The sequence below is a fragment of the Centruroides sculpturatus genome, unplaced genomic scaffold (assembly GCF_000671375.1).
Source record: "Centruroides sculpturatus isolate CEXI.00-Female unplaced genomic scaffold, Cexi_2.0 scaffold28, whole genome shotgun sequence".
In the NCBI taxonomy this organism is placed as follows: domain Eukaryota; kingdom Metazoa; phylum Arthropoda; class Arachnida; order Scorpiones; family Buthidae; genus Centruroides; species Centruroides sculpturatus.
Window position 1 is genome coordinate 1,164,713 of NW_019384448.1, and position 22,895 is coordinate 1,187,607.

General features: G+C 32.8%; 1 protein-coding gene across 2 annotated transcripts in view; it reads left to right on the top strand.

Moving 5' to 3' along the window:
* The first annotated feature begins 10,667 nt into the window (after positions 1-10,667).
* The window catches only part of LOC111620499 (protein Spindly-B-like), a 53,327-nt gene continuing 41,099 nt past the window's right edge, over positions 10,668-22,895 (top strand). For both annotated transcript variants that reach the window (XR_002755924.1, XM_023362420.1), the window contains exons 1-2: positions 10,668-10,966; positions 12,696-12,878. Coding sequence is in view for 1 of the 2 variants with exons in the window: in XM_023362420.1 (XP_023218188.1) it covers positions 10,817-10,966; positions 12,696-12,878 (333 nt within the window). In the remaining variant the exon portion in view is untranslated. The remainder of the gene's footprint in view (positions 10,967-12,695; positions 12,879-22,895) is intronic.

The window sequence follows — 22,895 nt, forward strand, 5'->3', positions numbered from 1 at the left end:
GAATGACATTGTTTAGATGGTTGAATGTGTACATTAGAGAGGAGAGTTATAACTTTCTATCGTTGTTGATGAGATATTTGATTTTTTTCTGACGATGTTATCTTAACGGTAAGGTGATAAATTTATTTAAAATATGTCGAAAGTTTAGGTGGAAAGTGAAAAATTGGTTTACGCACGGATCGGATCTCATATTCACTCCACCCTTTTTTTAAAATCCCACTTATGATAGTGTGATTTTAATATGTTCTGTCAATAAAATTTGTGGTTAGAGGTATGTTTACATAGGGAATGTTCGGTTTAATTTTTTTCTTTCTCTCGACAACAATTTTATGGTTCATTAGCCGCATCAATATGTCGCGTCACTATAATAAAAGAATTTGATGTGAAATTTAATATTATGGATATATACAGATAAATCACAGCGCGTGTCAAACTCGCGACAATATTTATTGCTCGAGGTTATAGGACGGGAGTGTCTTCCAACCTGAATGGTTGGTTGGTCGGTTGAAGTTCTCGTTGACCTGGATACGAGGGTAACAGTTCAAAGTTTATGATGAGTCTCTATTCTCTAGAACAGTAGTTCTTAATTACTGTATATATAAATTAGGTACTGTATATATAATTATATATTAACTTAATTTATTGTAACTTTATTATAATTATATATATATATACTTTCCGCCGTCCAGCGCCACGCTACAGAGAGTTTAGGCGTGTAAGTTGAGTTCACTATCGTCTGTACAGTATGTAAATTAGGTACCGTAAGTCTAATACAGCACTAATTTTACACATTTCTTGTGAAAGAAACATTTCTTATTCAACGGACATAAAAATTATTTATATTAATGATGTCTCCAAAATTCAACGAAGTTTTTGCAGAAAAATAACTTAACAGAAATCGCGGCCGCCGTTTGGTGCGCTGCTCCTCGACAAAAACAAGCTTAAGCATTGGCGACGTCGAACGGTACACACTCGGTATGTAATCCTACAATTTTTTGTTTGTAGCATAGTTTATATGAATTATTCCCAAAATAATTATACATATTTTGGAAATGTGTCGAATTAGTCTAGAATCGATTAATGTTATGGAAGAAACCTTTCAAACAGCCGTAAGTCCGTAAACTGCAGACGTGCCGGGCTGTGATTCTCAAGGTCTCCTAAAACATAAATTTCATAAAAAACGGAACATATCTACCGTGTTATAGGGGGTCGACTGTACTCTATAAAGATTCATATAAAACTTGATCGAAAAGTAGTAAAAATTGGTAAATGCAGACAAAAAATGACATTCTTCTAGCACAGGGGTGGCCAACCTTTTGCATACCATTTTGATAGACGAGTTCACATGCGCAGTGGCGTACTGTGAGTGTTAGCAGCCCGGAATGGAGAAAATTTCGGCTACCCCTTATTTAGGTATTTCAATCTATAAGACGAAAATTCAGATTTGCCACAGAACAAGCAATGAAAAATGCGGTTGCAGTGTAGCTACCCGTAAAAAATAGTTCTATATGACATCAGTGGTGTAGTGTACATTAACACGAATGCGTCGTGTAACGTACAAGCAATAAAAAACAGGTCAACAGGTCGATTGCACCGAAGCGCCACTTGTAGTCGTCCAATGCGCCAAGTTTGGCGCATGCGCCACGTTTTGGCCACCCCTGCCCTAGACCATCGCTGACTGATTGCCCCTGGAAGTCGGCTTCTTACAGAAACGCAGCTTCCCTATCATCAAATGTCACGGCATGCCACTGATGGATAGTCTGTCCTGGATATGTCGGGCAAGTCCTATCACTTGGTCATACCGTATTAGGCCTAGCCGAATTTGTGATGGGCTTCATAGAAAGCCTTTTTTAGTGTTCGTAGGACGAAAACTTATTAAAAAGTATTGTATTCTTTACAAATTAAATTACAAACGCATATTTTTCTGTATTTATTTATGGGGTGCGAAATTCTTATGCACGACTTTGCCACTGTTGTGCTTCTATAAATATTTCAATTCTCAAAGTAGAAAATCATTGCCTGTTTGAAAATGAGGCTTAAATATCACTCAACAGATTTTCAGGTAATATTCATCACTTCCACTTTGTGTGTTTGATTTTAATTTGTTTCAGAACATTCTAGAAATTGTAAGATGATTGATGAGATGTTAGTAATGAAGATTGGGATGAAAAATAATGATAGTATAGTCGGTTTGCTATAACTTTGTGCATGCCTCCGCAAGAAATAGTTCGCAAACCATTGCTATCAATTGCCCCGAGACTAAATCTAAATATATAAAATTTCTTGTCCTAACTGACTGAATGACTCACTCATTCACTGATTCATCATCGCCCAGAGCAGACCGCTTAACCTAAAAAGGTGAAATTTGGTAGACAGTATATTAATAGATAGATAGTACATGGAAACGCACACTAAGTAGAGATTTTTCGAAATTCCTCCGCGGGGGGAGAAGGAGAGGATTAAGGCTTAACCGGAAGAACGGCTTCTACTGTACTATTTTAGATGCGATTTTTTGTTTTTATCTGCGTTTTAGTAGGGTATGCCATGGCAATGCACACTAAGAAGGGATTTTTCGAAATTCCCCCGCAGGCGGGAGAGGGAGAGGATTTAGTCTTCATCGAGTACTTAGGTGTATTAAATTAATAACATTTCAGACATTGTTATAAATATTTTTATCTATTTCGATTTTAAAAATGTTCGAACCGTTTTAAATTCGAATTTGTTATTGCATATTGGTTCGATTATAGAATGATTGTAAACGTTCCAGAAAATTGATCAAATTGAAAATAGTTCGTTTCATTCTCGGCAATTCTCATCATTCTCAGCGCTAGGTGTTATATAACAATTACTATGGTTGTTGAAATACTGAAAATAAATGGTGTTTGCGTACAAAATTCACGCGGGCAAAGCCGCGGGTAACAGCTAGTTTATAATAATTAACGGACATTAACATTTTATCGGGACACTGCTATTACTTCTACAATGAGAAATGAAACGAGAAAAAATACATTTTATAGCGTGCAATGATGAGGTAACCACTTTACTTCGTTTTATGCACGAAGTTGCAGCATATGGACTACAGTCATCTATATGCACAAAAACATGCAGACAAAAGAAACATCCTGACATATTTTAGTAAAATAGTTAGTTGATAAATCACAGTTCTAAAAATAAAAATGAAAAATAAACAAAAATAAAATAAATAATTTGGAAAATTCTTAGTGACGTTACATAAAAATTTTTATCTATTTTCGAAAAATTTATCTAGAAGGAAATCAGCTAAACTGTCTAAAATGTATTTTGTCGCACCGTCATATTGATACAGTAGAACCTCGATTATCCGACCCCCGATTAACCGTCACCTCGGTTAACCGACCGTCCTAGTCGGCAAATTTCAAGTGTCCGCTAGTGATGTGGCGCTACAATATTTGGCTATGTCTCGGCTACTTTAATATTATTTTTACGTGTTTTAGCTGGCAACATGGCTCGACCATGAAAGGGAGCCAGTATTTAAACGAAGCTTAATTTTCTAATTTTTAACGATACAATACCGACGATTATTAATTTAAAAAATTTTTGTTAGGCTTAACATCGATGAAAATTCAACGCGAAGTAGGTTAATAGCGATATACTAATATACTAATTACATGGGATATAATNAAAAAATTTTTGTTAGGCTTAACATCGATGAAAATTCAACGCGAAGTAGGTTAATAGCGATATACTAATATACTAATTACGTGGGATATAATAATATACTACACTAATAATGGATTTTTCATACTTTTCGGTTATCCGACTTTTCAATTATCCGACCAACCCCAGTCCCCAATTGGGTCGGATAATCGAGGCTCTACTGTAATGGATTTTTTCATACTTTTCGGTTATCCGACTTTTCAATTATCCGACCAACCCCAGTCCCCAATTGGGTCGGATAATCGAGGCTCTACTGTATTATAATTTTAGTTTCCAGTAATAACAATAGATCTCCAGAATCGATCATATTAGAAAATGCTAATTCATATTTGTCCATAAAAATTCATATTTGTTTGTGGACAAATATTTTATTGTGAGCCTGGCCACAAAAGGCCCACGTAATGCCCACAGGGCGAAAAATGCAAAAAAAATCTATACACATAATGGGTTAGGCAAGGCAAGTGGTCTGTTCTGAATGCCCCCATTTTAGAATGGGAGCATTCAGAACAGACCACTCCAAAAAATTCCTGGGGTTGCTCGCCCGGCTCCACAAAGCAGCAAGCTGACGCCTAATCCATTTTGAAAATGTGTAATTATTGTTTTTATTACTATTAATACTGCTGTTATTATTAAAGCTTCAGATTCCCGAAAGCTTCATTCCAATATTCTCTTCGCATACATTTGTATAAGAAGACTATAATAATATCACTGTTATTAGAAAAACAATCAATGCTTATATTAGCTATTTATAAACATTGATTTTTAGCTTATTTGTCACGTAACCACATAAATTCAAAAGTTCATTTTTTACAAAATATGTTATATTATTTTGTATGTATTTCATTTTAATTCCTTTCAAAATATTGTATTGTACTGTACATTGATTAATCGATTGACGCGTGACACCAACATATTAAACACTATATGAAAGGAAGAATATAAATATCAAAGATTAAAGTTCATGAACAAAATCGCACTTTATGGAATTGTTTGAACTTTGTTATTTGTTGTTTTCTTCGTTGTTTATTTTCCTCTTTTATTAATCATGCAGCTACATAAACCATGCTATTTATTGATATAAGTAATAAATAGACCAAAGCTGATTCAGTTGATTCTCTTCTACACCTTTACAAAATTTCACTTTATGATGCTTCATATAAATATTTTCGAAAAGTTTAAAAAAATAAAATTATTTTTTCACAGATTTAATTTATATATATTACAGTAAAGCATCGATTATCCGACTCAATTGGGGACTCAGGTTGATCGGATAATTGAAAAAATCGGATAACCGAAAAGAATGAAAAAAATACATTATTAGTATAGTATATTAGTACATCCCATGTAAATTGTATATTAGTATATCGTTAATTTAACCCAAGGTCTTAGATTATNTCAGGGCGGTCTCTCATTTACGGAATCTCGGGATAGTGATTCCGAACATTTATCGTCAACAGAATCTGCCGCCGACTGTCGAGCAGATGGGCTCGCGGATAAACATTGACGAGTTTAGGACTGGGAGTATTCGTTTACCTGGCGAGGACAGGGTGGCATTCGACGAGTGGATGAGCAAATACCGCGATGGGTGGGCTTTAATCGGGACAGATGGGTCGAAGTCACCCAATCGGACGTCGATGGGCGTCTTCATATCAGAGGGGCGGAGGAGTGAGTCGTGGGAATTGGACGCTCAGTGNTGTTCGGCTTAACATCGATGAAAATTTAACGCGAAGTAGGTTAAATTCAAGGATAATCGTCGCTATTGTATCATTAAAAATTATTTTTTAATTATTTTATTGCTCACAAAACAAACAATCACTCATAATTAGAAAATTAAGTCTCGTTTAAATACTAACCTCCTTTCATGGTCGAGCCGTGTTGCCAACTAAAAAAAGCAAAAATTTAACAAAAATAATATTAAAGTAGCCAAGACATAGCCAAATATTGTAGCGCCGCATTACTAGCGGACATTTAAAATTTTGGCGACTAGAACGGTCTGTTAACCGATGTGACGGTTAATCGGGGTCGGATAATCGATGCTCTACTGTACATATATTCTATATTTTGTATTTTTAATTTTCTCAAATCTCTGTAATTAAATTTTATTTTGTGAATTTAAGAACTTGAAAATAAAAGAATTTAAAGTACATATTATAGATTTTGATAACCCAATAAATTATAAATAGCAATGGCATGCCGTGACATTTGATGATAGGGAAGCTGTGTTTCTGTAAAAAGCCGACATCAAGGGGCAATCAGTCAATTGCGCGTCAGTGATGGTCTAGACCAGTGTTTTTCAACCTTCTTGAATACGCGACCCCTTTACAAGTTAAAAAATTCTGGCGGCCCCCATGGCCATATTAAAACTATGTCAGTGATTTTAGAAACTACTGTACGTATTTAATTTTCTTTCTGTAGAGATTTAAATATCGATAAAAAAAAAAAACCAATTGTACTGTAAAGTAAACAGGCACAGCCTTCTCACTGAAATTGTAGGTTTTTTTATTGTGATGTAGGGCCTACAAACACTTGTCCTTTTCTTTTACTCGCGACCCCCGTATATGGTTTTGCGACCCCAAGGGGGTCGCAACCCACAGGTTGAAAAACACTGGTCTAGGCTCTAGGGTCCATTCGTATCGTTTATTCGATAAGCCAGTAAAAGCCGTAGGACTATTCTAAATGTATTTTTAATATCACAATTACATTCCGAATCGCTAGCCACGATATAAGGGCTACAATTAAAAATAAAATAATAAAAACTTGGTGAAATAAAATGTGTGATGGATGTACAGTACTGGTACAGTATATACCTGGTACAAAATATTCTTCAATTGTATGAATACATTTTTAAAGAAAATTATAATTAAATATAGCTTTGTAAAGAAACGTACATAAAAATAACAAAATATTATTTTCTTTTTCAATCTTAAAACAATCCACCTAGTCAAATAGCTCCCTGCGAGTGGCTAATGGATGGAATCAGAGACGGTCCTGGTAGGTTGCACGGAACGCGGACTGCCAAATCCCGAAGGTGCCGATACTGGTCAATGTCAAATGCCTCTTTTGTCACATCACTAGTATATCTCAAAGGACGCGACAGGGTTGTTGTACATTTTAAACGTTTCTCGCCGTAGCTTTAAAAATCTAAATATGTTAAACTTTAGATTGTCCGTCATTTGTTTTCTAACTAATTCGTTTTAAGACCAAGTGTCCTCAGAAATTTCCAAAATTTACAACTTTTCGGTCACTCTCGTTGAACTGGAAAAATTTTTGTCTTTATTACATTAATAATACGAAGAAATCAGCCTCCATTGTAATCGGCTAGAGATGGTTCGGTTAAGCTTTTGTTTAAGTAAAATTTCGGCGCTTTCATCAGAGTTTTGTTTATGTCTCCAATTCCCTAATCGCTTAACTATTTAACTTTTTCTTAAGTAGAAATGAGTCGAAACCAGTTACTTTGTACTCGAATATTTGTAGTCTCGGGAAAAAGTGGAAAGACAAATTTTTATGACAAACGGATATATAAATCGTAAATTTAAGGAAAATAAATTCTAGAGCTTTTTCTGTACCTCGTGCATCTCTCTCATTCATTAAATTTAGTTGTAAATGATGCTGTCAAAGTAACAGTTAATTTTTTAACATTATACAATAATTGTACACGTTTTTTTCTACATCCCGTTAAGGATGGAATATACGAAATCGTAATATAACTGGTTTAACATTGAAATCCGTGAGTAATATAAAATCGGAAAGCGAAATAAAAATATCAAATATTTTAATGGATTTTTTTAAACTCCTGTCAACTATACAGAAATATCATAAAAACACACCAGTAAATTCTTATCGGTTGGGTTAAGTTATAAATCTACTCGTGATTCGCGTAATCGGGCGAGGACGGCCAAATATCTAGCGGGCAGGCGGCTAACAGCCCAGAACCGGTCCTGGATAGAATTGGATGCGGTGTACAGTACGTGTAGCATCCCAAGGACTTTAAACTACAAGGATAGCCAGATCCCGTATATTTCTTAGCGTGACCTTGGCTCTACGTGACGTCACAGCAAACCCTCTACTTCAACATGACAGATCTTTCAAATAACAAAATACGATAAAATATTAAATCATTTCTTAATTAATTATTAAATTACTACTAAATGTAAACTACTGTAGAATTTTCGGATTTAATAAGTGTACTGTACGTCAATAAATTTACAAGTCTTTTGTCTAACATTTATTTAACAAATTAATGAGCTATATTTTTTATTATGTGATTATCTTACTTAACTTTTTAATTTTTTTTCGACAATCACCATTTTCAGAAGGCATTCTTTTCAATATTTTATAGTTTTCTTGTTTAAGATTTCTATAATTAATTCTTATTATAGTTCTTAATTTACAAAAATCTTTTATTAAAGTAAAAGGTAAAACTGTTTCCACTGACTAATTCTGTACAACTCCGGGGCCTTTTTTATACGATTCATCGTGATATATTTCGAAATATTTATTCCATTCTATAATTTTTGCTAGCCATTCATCAGTAGGTTTAATAAGCCCTCCATAAGATAAATGTTGCACCCATGACGGAATGCTATAGTTGTGATGATTTTTAATTTTGTTAGTGGAATTAATTAAGTTTGGGTATTTTTCTTTATATTTATAGGCAAAATATCCTGCTATATACTCGAGAGCATCGTAGGAAGTTTCTTCAGAGATTGTGTTAAAGTCTAGATTGCATGTAGAGTTTCCTGAAGATTTATTTGAAGAAAAAGTAGTTTTACATTCAGTATATTGGTCTGTATTTTCACTTGATACTTCTACATGTGCTTTCTCTAAAACTTTGGGTATAATATATTCCTCTTGTCTTCGATCTGTAGTATTTACTTTTGACTCTAAAATACCAGGATTCTTACCTAAAATAATCAATCTAATCCTATATATAGCATTTAATGGGCTTGGATGTTCATTAGGACCCCGGCTTCTAATTTGAAAAAAAAAGTTTTCCAGACAATCTTGATTTAAGTGCAGATGTATTTTATATCAAAAGTCGATTTCATATCTTGAAAAAGATCAATTAGCGATTTCATTGAGATTATCATTCCTTTCTGGAAAATTTGGAGGGCATTTTTTCCACTTGCTCTCATTGTTGAGATTATTTTTATCATTTTATTTAAATGTTCTTCTTGTAATTCCAAGTCTACACCATATCCATTTTTGCTTGGAACAGAACCTTTTGGTGCATAGCTATTAAAAATGTCGAACCACATATTTATATCTCTAATATACGTTTCATTGATAATAATAATTGATTCATAATAAACGTTTCATTGATATTCACATTCAATTCTTTCCATAAACTTATGTTACTGCAACTACAGTCACTGACGCAAGCTACTACATTATACGATAGTAAATAAAGTTCTGCTATTAATTTTAAAAGTATTTCTCTTGTCATTTTTTGATCAAACCCGATGTAAACAGGTTGCTTCCAATTTGAAAAAAGAAGGTTATTATTGCAACCATACACAGCACACCTAGTACTCAGCATTTTGTTCTTCACCTAACATAAAAATATAGCTTTAAATATTTAATGACTTATATTTAAATCATCTTACCTTATAAAAAACTTAGTCAAATAAAACAATTACAGAAATATTAAAATAAATCACTTCGTTAATCACAAAATTGGACGAATATTAAACGCGAAAACTTAACACGTGCACACCCTGCTCTATGTAAACAGAGAGGTCACACGTGTCCTATCCAGGACACGTGCTGACGTCATTAATTTGGCATTCCTGGCTAACGTTGTAGAATAGGGATCTGGCTATCCTTGTAGTATATAGTCCTTGTGTCCAGCCGCCAAATTATGCAATATTTATGCATATTTCTGTGAAAAAGGGTTCTCAACTATGATGGATATAAAAACAAAAAAACGCAACTGATTGCGGTTAGATGCCTGCATGCGGATATTACAAATAATTGAACCAAAAATTAATAAATTAGTTGATCATATTTTCATTATTAGCAGCAGAAATCTCTAAATTTTTTTCGAATATTTTTTGTTTTTTCTGTGAATTTTTAATGTTTCTAATTTTATTTTTTGTTAAAAATTAATGAGTTTTTATGTTTAATTGTGAAGTTTGAATGTTATTTAAATAGATAATGAAATAATAGTTATGTTTTACTTTTATTACATAAAAAATAAAGCAATAATAAAAAATATCAATTTATTATAGGTAATTTAACAAATATAAATTATTATTTAAAAAATGGGGGTCACAAAAAAATTATGCAATATTTGGTGGGCCGCGAGTATAAAAAGGCTAAGCGATCCTCTTTTACCAAGCCCATTATGGGTTCGGACAGGCCGACAATGGGGCGGCCGGGCGGTAAGGAGCGGGGCCTGACATATTCGGACTACTCCCAAAAATTTCTGGGGTTTTATCACCCGTCTGGATTCGAACCCGGGTCCTGCAGTGCGGTAGGCTTGACCGCTTCCTATACAGAGCGTTATATCTTGACCGCTCGGCCATCCGGCCGTCTACCGCTTCCGGCCGTCTACCGCTTCCGGCTTCAAGTGCTCCACTAGTAGCAACAAAACGCTTCTGCTCCAGCTAGATATTATAGTTCTGTCTAAGGTCTGTCTCAAATATATCCAGCTCCGTCTATATTTCTCGGCCGCTCCATTATGGGTCTGCCCGAATCCACGATAGAACTTGAAAAAAAGTTCTTAGTGCTTATTTTTTTTTTCATTTTTGATTCAGGAAGAAAAGAATCAAAAATGAAAAAAATAAAGAGAAATAAACAACGACAGATGACAATGGAATAATATAAACTATAATGAAGTTTTTACTTTATTATAATGTTTACTTGCATTTAGTTGTATTAAAATATCAAATATATATTATAATGAAATTTGATTTAATTAAAAATACTGTATAAATATTCAGAAAATAATTAAAGAAAAATTAATTTCAGAGATGGCGCTTTAGCTCTCTCGCTATGCATGTCGGGAACAGCGTTTGTTTATCATATTTAAAACGGTGGAAAGTTTGTATTTTGGTTTTATATAAATTTTTTATCTGTTACACGTTTTTTTTTAATTTTAAAGAACTAAGAACTCACAATGGATATAGAAAATCTAAAGCGTTTGTTAGAAGAAAAAGATAAAACTCTGGAAATTGCTGCTCACTATGGGAAAAAATTATTAGAAGATAACAGACAATTGAGTGAAAGATTAGAAAAACAAAATAAAGAACATGTGAAGAAAATAGAGGTATTAAAATTAACATTAACTCTTATTTTAATTCTGTTTTCTTCCAAAAAAAAAAAAATAATAATAATAAGTGTTTTAATATTATATTTTTTCCATTAATTAACAGTATAATTTATAAGTGTAGATATTTGACAAATATGGTAAAAGTCATTTAAATTACTTCAGCAAATAACATTATACATACATTTGCCATTATTATAAAAATATTTAACTATAAATTCACAAATGATAACCTATACATTGTATTTTTTGGAAGAGGAAAAAGAAGTTAGTTTTTTAATCTTGAGTACCATTATCAATATCTTAATCGGGTGTGGTTGTTCGTAACGAGTGATTTTTAAGTCCGCAAATAAACGTTACAAATAGGAACACAAGAACAAAAATGTGTATGATTGGATATTCCTTTAATGCACTCCGAACACGGTTCTTTTATCTTGTTTTGTTACAAAGATCCCAACTTATTGGGTTCCTTTACCCGATTACCCTCAAAGGGAAATAGGTCACCTCGTATTCTCGTTCAAGTATATAATATACACGCGTATAACACACAACCTTGATAACCAACTTAAAAAACTAATCTTATGTCTAACTTAAAACTAATATAACAGGGAAACGTAGGAAACTTGTTAAGTATAGAAAGCATAAAGAGAAAGAGAGTACCTGGGTCCATGTTGATTGATCGATATCTTCTGGAGGTGCCCTTTCACAGACATTATCTTTTATTCTCCTTTACTGATTCAGCAATCTGTTCTTGAGGTTCTCCAATTCTTTTGGTTTTCCTTAGTTCCTTGTGCTTCTTCCTCTCTAATCTCAACAGTCCTCTCCTATACCTGCTGTCTTCCCACCTCTCTTTTCAAGCTTCACTCACTATACTGTACATCCGTTCTTTCAAGGTCCAGCCAAAAAGTGTTCTCCTCTCTCCTTTCTTCTTGCCTCAGGCTACATTTTCTTTTGTTTATTTCCCCAAATTCAGAGAAGCACTAATACCTCACTCCTTTGTTTCACCCTTGGTTCTGAGAAGAGGTAAGCCTCCCCCGTCAAGTAGTAGCGGTTGATATGGAACGTTCTCAAAGAAAATAAAAGAATAGAAATAAAATAAGGAATTGTGAACTATATACAAACTACAATATGGCTGACGGCCACAAGGGAATGTTTTTATTCTCTTAGGTCAGCTTCATCCAATAATAGTTGTAAACTTCTACAACAGCTGATACAGTTGATCCCCCCTATAACAATGTTGATAATTCCATGTTATATGAATTCCATGTTGTACGAGTCACTCAGATTTTACAAATATGTGAGCCGTTCACAGCCCAGCACATGTATTTGTAAAATCTAAGTGACTTGTACAACATGGAATTCATATAACACGGAATTATCAACAGTGTTATATGGGGTCAACTGTATTTGTATTCAAAGGGTATGAATACGTTCTTTAAAAAGAAATGAAGGTATTATTCAAGCCCCAAATGAGGGGTTTTTTGACCTCCAAATTGAAAACCACTTGTACGAGCATAAAAGTCAGAGGAACCATACCTCTGTATGGATCCTTTGTGAGTCACATATAGTTGAAGTTAAAAAAAAATGATTAAATCATTTTTTAACTTCTAATAAATGAAAATTTCCTATTGAGACTGAGTTGAGACTGATTTTAGAGAGAGATAATAATGTAGTCTCATAAAAAAATTTTATAAGTAACATTTATTTTAACAATTTTTTTTAATTATAGGAACTTGAACAACAAAAACATTCACTTCAGATGGCCATGGAATTGAAAAATCGAATGGAAAATTCGCACGTAGTGGAAATTGAAAGTTTAAAAGAAAATTTAGAAACACTACATAATTTAAATAAAGAATTAAATGAGAGGGATACAGAGCAAAGAAGAAAACTTTCTGATTTGAATAAACAGGTAATTAATTATTTTTTTATAAATATGTTTAAAATATAGAATTACAAAAATTAATTCAAAATATCTGAAATAATTTATATAATTCATTTTTATTTGTTAATATGCAAAATATTATTGAAGCAAAAACTTATAAATTGTAAGTTTAGTCTTATTTGTGTGAGTGTTTTGGCTCTGATCCCTTGACTAGACTATATGATAGGGTCCATAGCACACACTCTGACTACACTGTGGAACGAAAAAGTAATCATGTTTCAACAACAATGGCAGTTAATTGAAATAAGGAAAATACCAAGGATTGGAAATACTAGTAATGACAATGTTTTATGGCAATTTAAAATAGTATTGAAACAGGTTACAAAAGAAATATTAATGATAACAATAACAATAAATGGATTAATATTGATGATGATAATTAATTAAATTAACAGTGGTTTATAATAACCATTACTAAATGTGAGTAAATTAAGAGTAAATAAAGATCCAGCAATTCCTTTGCCGTACAGAACTCTGATCAAATGTCTGGCAAAGCTAAGGAAATTGAAAATCCAGCTTTTTTAATTTTTGGATTTGTAGTTTTTTTTACACAGAATTTTGAAAATTGCCAAAAATAAAAAAGACAACAACAAATTACTGGTTAATATCAATAAACCATCTAATTCATTAACCACAAAAACCAACAAAAGAACTATTTACTTGAAAAGCAAACATTTTCAAGTAAAGCATATCAGTAATCCTGGGGTTTCCAGCATGCTGGTCTTAACTAGATATATGCTGTATGCTGGTCAATCCATGAAAATATAGTAAAAAATTATATCAAATTTAGACATTTCATAGTCTTATATCCAAATTTTTGTCATAGGATGAGCATTATATCATAGTAAAAAAAAATTCTGGTGCATGTACACGTTATTGGCAAGCGCCAAATCCGACAGAGAGAACTGTTTTTGAGCCAAGATGGCTGCCGAAACAGGTAAGGAACCAACCACGTGTTTGTTCAGTGCCTGAGCCAATTCAGTTTCTATCGGTGACGACTACTGCGAGGACCAAATGGAGAACAAATCATTGAATTTATGTCAAATTCTAGACTATATCGGCGACAAGAAACATCGTCTTGTAGAAGGTGAAGCCGTTTTGGATGCTGGACACATCATATTTTGTGGATTAAACTCTAACAATGACACCAAAGTTCATGTTGTCAATTACAGGGAGAATGCACGTGCAAAGTGGGACTGTCTGGTTTTTGTAAACATGTGATAGCATGTTTATTACACATTAACAGGTGAGAAGTATTTAAATATTTTAAGCAGTATACACCATGTTCCAATATAAAAACATAGTTTTATTTATCATAATAGTTAAAATTAGTGCCAATCTGAAGACTACCTTGCTGAGTCATTCAGTACTTATACAACATAGGCCTGTCAAAAGTTTGTAGTACACATTATGTTTTGTGTGTGTATGTACAGTATGTCTCATATATCCAATACGGCTTCACCTTCTACAAGACAACGTTTCCTGTCGCCGATATAGTCTAGAATTTGACATAAATTCAATGATTTGTTCTTTGTTTGGTCCACGCAGTTGTCGTCACCGATAGAAACTGAATCGGCTCAGGCACTGAACAAACACGTGGTCGGTTCCTTACCTGTTTTGGCAGCCATCTTGGCTCAAAAACAGCACCCTCTGTTGGATTTGGCGCTTGCCAATAGATGAGAAGTTTTGTAAATATATAATGTTATGTTTTCATTTGTTTTTAGAAAGCAAAATTTAATCATACATCTGAAATAAATCTCAATGAAGTAAATACAGATTAACTTAACTTAAAATTTGAAAGCTTACCAAATTCATTCATCAATCTTTTATATCTACTCTTGATTTTATTGATCATATGAGAACATTAACACACAAAACTCAAAACACATTGACATTTGTTCAGAAAAAGTTCTATTCCCTACCTAACATAGTGATATTGAAGTTTGCCTGTTTTAAGTCACACTTACTGTATAACAAGTAACAAATTCATATCATGTGACTACCTCAACTCATATTGCTACATAAATAATTCAAAAGTAGACAAGAAGGAACCTTTCTATATACTTGACATCTGTTGCTGATATAATACGATGTGTGGAAAATAAATTGAAATAGTTTTACTGCTTAGTAAATAAATGTTATAATTTACAAAATGCTAATTTTTCTTTGTTAAAAATATAAAATAAAGATATATTATACAGTAAAATATTTCAATGAAGATTAGAAAAAAACAATTTTGAAAGATTTGAACATTCAACAAGCAGCAGAGTAGTCAGTCAATCATTTTGCCCACTCAGCAACTGTTGACATATTGTCTCTATAACATAATACATAAGGAATATGGAAAACTTTAAAGTCATTTTTCTTGCAAATGCTTGAGATTGAAAATTTCATCTAGTGGCTTTGCTATAGATTATTTATAGGGTAGTATTACTAATATAAAAGCTGTTGTCTGTGTGTGTGTTTGTGAATTTATTATACCTCCTGTAATTTTTGTCCAATTCAGATGAAATTTTGGTTTTATTTGTTTTATGTTATGACAGAAAGTATAGGTTACTTATTTTGCAGAAATATTAGCTACAGAATAAACTTTTTATTGATTTTGAATTGGTGATTGCACTTATGTTGCAGTGACACCATTGACCTCATTTATTTCAAGCTTGACGACAAAATTTCTCTTAAGTTGCATTTTAAAATATTTTGGCAAATGGCATACTTTAAACTTACTTCCTTAAATTTAAACTTTAAAGAAGATAGCTGCATCATATCACTTCTTTAACAAATTAAAAAAAAAAACTTTTTTCATAGTGACCACATGACATTCTATTATTCAATCAGAAGTAATGATCTAACGAGTTCATTATTTAGAAAGTGTTATTGCTTATCTAATTAACATACTGTACATATAATTCATCTTTGTTTTATCAATATGAACTTAAAAAGACTTGCTATTTTGTCTTTAAAAAAGCCTAGGAGAAAGCCTAAGAGTAAATTGGTCAGGTAAATTTTAGATCTAAAAGAATAAGAACAACTGAGACCCCTGAAAGCCATAAAGTCCAACTTGAGCAACATTGAATAAGAATGGCTTTGTCAAGGGCTGCAGAAACAGCATCACAATGTCAAACTTGAGTATAAACTACTTAATTTCTAGAAATATTGGGTTGTTTGGAAAGTAATTTCGTTTTTTTTCCGTGGAAAAAAAACACAATATTTTTATAATAAATAAATATATTATTGAATTATATATCAACCATTTTGGTCAAATACCTGTTGTCATTGTTTCTGGTAGTAGCATGATTTCACATTCATAAAAGTTTTGATCATTGCTTACAAAAAACTGATCCAAGTGATTTTTGACATTGTCATTTCAAGTAAATGCCTGTTTTGTTGATCACTTCTGGCCGCGTTTTCTGTTTGATGATATTACTCAATTTGTTTACTCGATGGCAGTACACTTTAAAATCAGTTGTTAAATTGTCTGGTGAAAGCTCCAAAAAAAAAAAAAATTTCCTTAAAATCCCACCAAAGAGAGCATCTCTCTTTAAGAACATGTGGAACCCATATATCAAGCTTTGAAACGAAACCAATTTGTTTCAAGTAATCATAAACAATTCAATTTGACAAATTTAATCTCTTAATGATTTCACGTGTTGTTATTTGGCAGTTTGCTTCAATGAGTACCTTTATTTTGTTTTCATTGGTTTCAACTGGCCATCCAGAACGTGGTACACATCTTCAATATTGAAATTGCCAGAACGAAATTTTGTAAATCAGTTTTGGCACTGTCATTCTGTCAATACATCTTTTCCATATATGTCACACAATTTTTTTCTTGCTTGAACAGCATTCTCACCTTTTCGGTAATAAAAGAGCAAAATATGACAAAAATGCTGTTTCTGATCTTCCATATTTGATAGGACCAAAGTATAAAGAATTGCACAAAATCAAACAAAATTTTTTTAAAATAAGCCTTAAAATGCTAGCTGTCAAAATATATAATGATAATACGGTTTAGAATGAAAATGGCGGGAAAAATACGACTAATCCGTCTAGTGGTAAAAAAAAATTAAATTACTTTCCAAACAACCCAATATTAGCAACTCTTCTTGAATTTCTTAAAATCTACTCTTCTCAATTCTTCAATCTACTTTCTCCTAAAAAGTATTCTGTCATTCTTGACAGGAGAATTTCTAGTAACAGTATATACAGGATGTATCAGAATGACGTTTTAAAAATTTGGGGGATTGTAGAGGATGAAATTTTGAACGTTTTGATATAAGGAACCCATAGCCGGAAATGTGATATAAAGTTTCTATAGCACTTTGCACTTTACAGTCAGTATGCTGAATGAAACAGCAGAATACAGTATTTATGACAAGTTTTATTGACAAAACAGTAGATTACAATCAAACTGTACATCGAATCGTATATGTGGCTGCATTACATTAGAGTAAATGTTCAATGTGACGACCACCAACTTCGTTACATAATGTGCAATGACGAACCATGTTTTGTCCAACTCACTGTAAGATGCCACACTACCCGCTGATGGTATTAAATGCTGTAAAGATGCGCTCCTTAAGCACATGAACTGTTTCTACAGGTGTTGCATACACAAGGGACTTTACATAACCCCAGAGGAAGAGGTCAAGAACAATAATATGACATCAATGGATGGAAGGATAGCTACCAAAGCAAAGGGCGATCAAGCACTTCTTACCGCTGTAGAAACTTTATATCACATTTCCGGCTATGTCAAAAGGTTCAAAATTTTATCCTCTACAATCCCCCAAATTTTTAAAACATCATTCTGATACACCCTGTATTTGATATACAGGGTGTACTCAATGAAATCAGAGACAGCCATCTGTCCCATTACTATATAAGCAAGGTTTCAACATCACTATATTAGGTAGCAAATAGAATTTTTTTTCTGAAAACACTAAGGATATTTTCCTTAGTGTTATCAGTTCTATATCCTAATGTTGTCGTAAGATAAATAAAATCAGAGTGGATATATAAGGTTGATGAATGAATTTGGTAAGCTTTCAAATTTTAAGTTATAGTTAATTTGTATTTATTTCATGTAAGATTAAATTTTACTTTTTAAAAACAAATGAAAATATGACATTACATTTACAAAACTTCATATGTATAATCACATTTAGGTAAAACAGTGTCAATGTGCACCAGCAACATATAGTACAAGCAGTCTTTTTTTTTACTATGATACAATGCTCATCCTATGATGATAATTTGGATATAAGCTTATGAAATGTTTAAATTTAACATATAATTTTTTAAAAGAAATTAAAGATGCTATTTGAGATCTTCAAAAATCAAAATTTTGAAAGCTGATGAATTTTTTTTTCTTGCAAGAAAACTTTATTTACGTGTTAAATGAGAGGGAATTAAAAGAGCTTTAAAATGAGCCAAAAAAACTGTTTTCTACTTCAAATGATTACTGCAATTTATGTGTATAAAAAACATTACAAATTTTTATTTTTGACTATTTTCAAAATATCTATGTAAAAAAGAGAAATAAACATCCACAAACAAAAACCTTTTTTTTTTTGTGTGTTGTATTCGACACAAAACCTACGAAGGTTTTTGAGCCTGAAATCCAGGCGGACTTCCGGAACACCAAATTAATTAGACAGGCATTTCAAATCAATCACATTCGTCACCTGGAGGTCTGGGAGATCTATAAAGCCAATGTTGGGGACACCTGTATCAACTTTAAGGATGGAGACACTATCGCGCATATGTGGAGATATCTGTTTGAGGAATTCGAACGGAGACAGGCGGAGAGATGAAACATGATATGTGCAATGTTTATAACTTGGGCAGCATCGTTCTAACAGTCCAAGGGGGACACCAGTTAGTTCAGCACCTGAAGAAGGCCTTGGTGGAAGCCAAAAATGTTAATAGTTTTGTGTCGAATACAACACTGATAAAAAAAAAAGGTTTTGTTTGTGGATGTTTATTATTCAATACAGTGTTAATATTTAGAAGACGTTTATTTTATAAAAAAGAAAAAAAAATTATTCCAGAAGTTGTAAAAAATCTAGAAAGTCCAGATTCCTGGTTGATTTTGACATGGAATAACCCTTCTACAAATTTTGTAATGTTTAATTATTGATAAATAAATTGGTTTTATATCCCTTTTTGGCATTTTGAAGTTATTTGCTTTTTCTGGAAGTTGAGGTCACATGATGATGGTGTTCTACAAAGTAAATGATTGAACATTAAAATGCTTTTGAATTTTGTCTTTCTGGTTGGGACTACAAAGTAATTCCCCTAAGCTAAATAAAATAACTGATTAACAACAAAACAAAATTGTTTTTCCTCACAAACTATTTTTAGTAATTATGAGAATCAGACTTGACAAAAATTTGGGGAGAAAATTCATTTTTTTGTCTTTTGAAAAATTTTTCCAATTTTATTACCTGAGAATGATTGCATCGCTCTCCCCAAAGTTGTTTCCTTTCCCAGGGAACTCATTGAATGTGTCACAGGGAACTAATAGCAAAAATTCATGATTAGTGAAAAAGGATAACGTGATTTGGAGGTATGAACGGAGTGACTCAAGGAAAAGGGGTCATTGAGAGTTCACGAGCACATCAACCAAGTGCCCTGAAAAAAAAAAGGTATTGTCGTCATCCACGCTATCAAGGATTTTATACTCTGTTTTTTTTTTTTTTTTTTACACCCTCAAACTCTCTGGATTATTATATCCTCCAGTTTTTTATTGGTTTGACCACCATCCAAGAAAAAGAAAATTTAACTCCGCTCCAACCGACTGAAAGTCAGTGATCCAGAAATCTGCACAATTAACCTATTTGATGTTGAAATTTTTATTTGTTGACTGTGATGCCATGTTGAATTTTTGTGGATGTTAAGCCTTAAAAAAAAATTTTTTTTTTTAAATAATCGTGTTTACTGTATCGTTAAAAATTATTTTCTTATGTTGCACAAAAAAATTAAATATATTGAATAATATAGAAACAAAAAAAATTATATTTTAAAAGTTTGTTTTAATATAAAAATTGTGACGCATAGCGACATCTAGTATCAAAAACGTTCTGGTGTAAACACGAAAATATTCGGGATCGCCCACGCAGGTCATTGAGGTCAACATGAATATTTTTGGGAACAACGTAGGACAGGTTAATTGCATAAAAGGCATCTATACCAACTTGCGGTTTCTTGTAAACTCTATCTCTCAACCGTTATTCGATAGCATAGAGCTACGTATTCTTTTTGTTGAATTAAATTGGTTATTTTAGTTGTTAACCTTGTATCCGAGTGATTCACTTCTGATCCGTCTCTCAATCCTCCTCTATCCTGAATCCAATCGCCCATGCTTGTGATCATTCGCACAAATTCTGAATTTGTGGCCATTAATGTTTCTGTGTCTATCCTAGAAGACACAGTAGTGTCAGTCCTGATGAGGCACTAAAGAGATGCCGACCCTCTGGTCACATAATTAATATAATTTAAATAATAATTTAAGTTAAGTTAAAAATATTGAATAAACTCCATTATACGTCTAAACATTACTTTCAGAAAATTATATTTTATGGCGTATAAGATGTGACTTGTGTTCAAAAATAGCTCGAAAAATTACTCTGCATGTTATATGTGAAGGTGATCTCCCATAGGCTGCTGAATTCTCCAAATGATCTTTAGAAGGTTATAGGTTATAGGTAACCTCTACCTGACCAAACTCTTAAATAAAAAATGTTTAAACAATGACTATTATTATTTGCTATAGCTAAGTTGCTTTTGCAAATACAGTAGACCCCCCTATAACGCTTAGATACGTTCCACGTTAATCGAATTTTACGTTGTAGGAATGATTAAATACATGAGCCAATCGCAGCCCGATGGGTGTGAAGTTTACGGACTAAGGCTGTTTGAAAGGTTTTCTTCAATAAAATTAACTGATTCTAGACTAATTCCACTCAACATTTCCAAAACCCGTATAAATTTTGGGAATAATCCGTATAAACTATGCTAGAAACAAAAAATTATAGGATTACTTACCGAGTGTGTACTGTTCGACTACGCCGTTGCTCAAAGCTTGTTTTCGTCGCGGAACAGCACACGAAACGGCGGCCGCGATTTCTAATAACGAATTTTTCGCAGAAAAATAACTTGACCTTTGGAGACATCATTAATATAAATAATTTTTATGGCCGTTGAATAAGAAGTGTTTCTTTCACAAGAAATGTATAAAATTAGTGCTGTATTAGACTTACGGTACCTAATTTACATACTGTACAGACGATAATAAACTCAACTTACTAGCCTAAAATCTCCGTAGCGTGTTGCCAGGCGGCAGAAAGCATATATATAATTATAATAAAGTTACAATAAATTAAGTTAATATATAATTATATATACAGTACCTAATTTACATATAATTTATATATAATACTGTACAGATGATAGCAAACTCAATTTAGCCGCTCCGTAGCGTGGCGCAGGGCGGAGCAAAGTAGTTTGGCTGCTCATCCACTATTGGTCCAGATTCTATCAATCTTCTCGCGAAACGAGTTGGTGACCATGTTTTAGGAGCTCCTTTATACGTATGTTGCTACAATTTTTTTGCTACGTTATAGGAACGCACGTTATAGGGGGGTCGACTGTATATATATATATATATATAGAATATGAATATATGCAAAGATTTCATCATTTAAATTCCTGGTTTTTCTTAATAAATAAAAGTGTTTATTCTAATTTTACTTTTTTAAAACTAGTATACAGTAAAAGAAAAAAAATTGATACCAAATGCCAAATAAACTCTGCACCAATTTTTTTATTTTGGTTTATTGTACTTTTTCCTAAATATTGACTGCTAAAATGGAGATGTGTCTTATGCCATAAAATATGGTTACATGTCTTATGGGTACGAGGAAATTGAGATTAGTTCATTATCTTTCCTTCTCGAGGATCGGATCATTTGATCTGGCAGTTTCTCCAATTGAATCAGTCTCTTCTCCCTTTCTTGATGTCTATTTTAATTTTCTCTCCTTCTACTTGGGTGTTTTTCCCATTGTTGAGCAACTCCGACAATGATTTTTATGTTGGTCGGGGTTTTCATTGTACTTGTTTGGTTATCTCTCTTGACTCAGAAGACTCTTGGAAACTTATTCCTCTTCTGTCAGGAAGTGTTATTGTTTCATCTGCCATATTTATTCCTAACTCTAGGTCTGTAATTATATATCTTCTTATTAAGCTGTTGAATGGATATGTGATTTGATGACGTAGCATGTGTAGAAAAATTGTAGAGGGCCTAATTTGAATTGGAATTTGCTTCTTTCATATGGATTGATTTTGTTTCTGATAATGCTTCAGAATGGTATCTCTTTTCTATCGTATGCTCTGTGAAGTTTTCCTATTCTCCATGCTATTGATTTTGACAACAGAGTCACTTTCGAACCTCTATCTACAGCTAATTGTGTTGTTGCATCGTTAATTTGACAGGACAGTGTTAGTTCCTCATCTTGAACTCTATCTTTAGGATAGTTTGTGGTTTTGCTGAATCTAGCAATTTTGATCTCATATGGTTTTTGTTTCTCCCGCCTATAGCTTCCTCTGTTTTTTCACCAGTTCCTATTGTTCTTCCTTCTCATACCACTGTATCTGCGGTTGAGGTTGAGTTGTTCAAGTTCACCAATTTGTGAGCTGCTTGTTCTATTTCTTGTTCCATATGGAAAATGGTTTCTTTGAGTTCGCATGCCACCTACTATGTTTCTTGTGTCATCTTGTTGATCCCTAAATCTATTTCTAATATTTTGATGGCAATTTTGCTGTGCATTTAGAGGATTTCTGTACCTATATTTGTTTCTTTGACTTTTGTGACTCTTTAATTCATATATTTGTTCTTGTATTTGCCTGATTATCTGATCTATTTTTCTATTAATATGGTCCGCTCCTTTGTCTATCACCCTAATGATGGGTTTGCTACTTAAT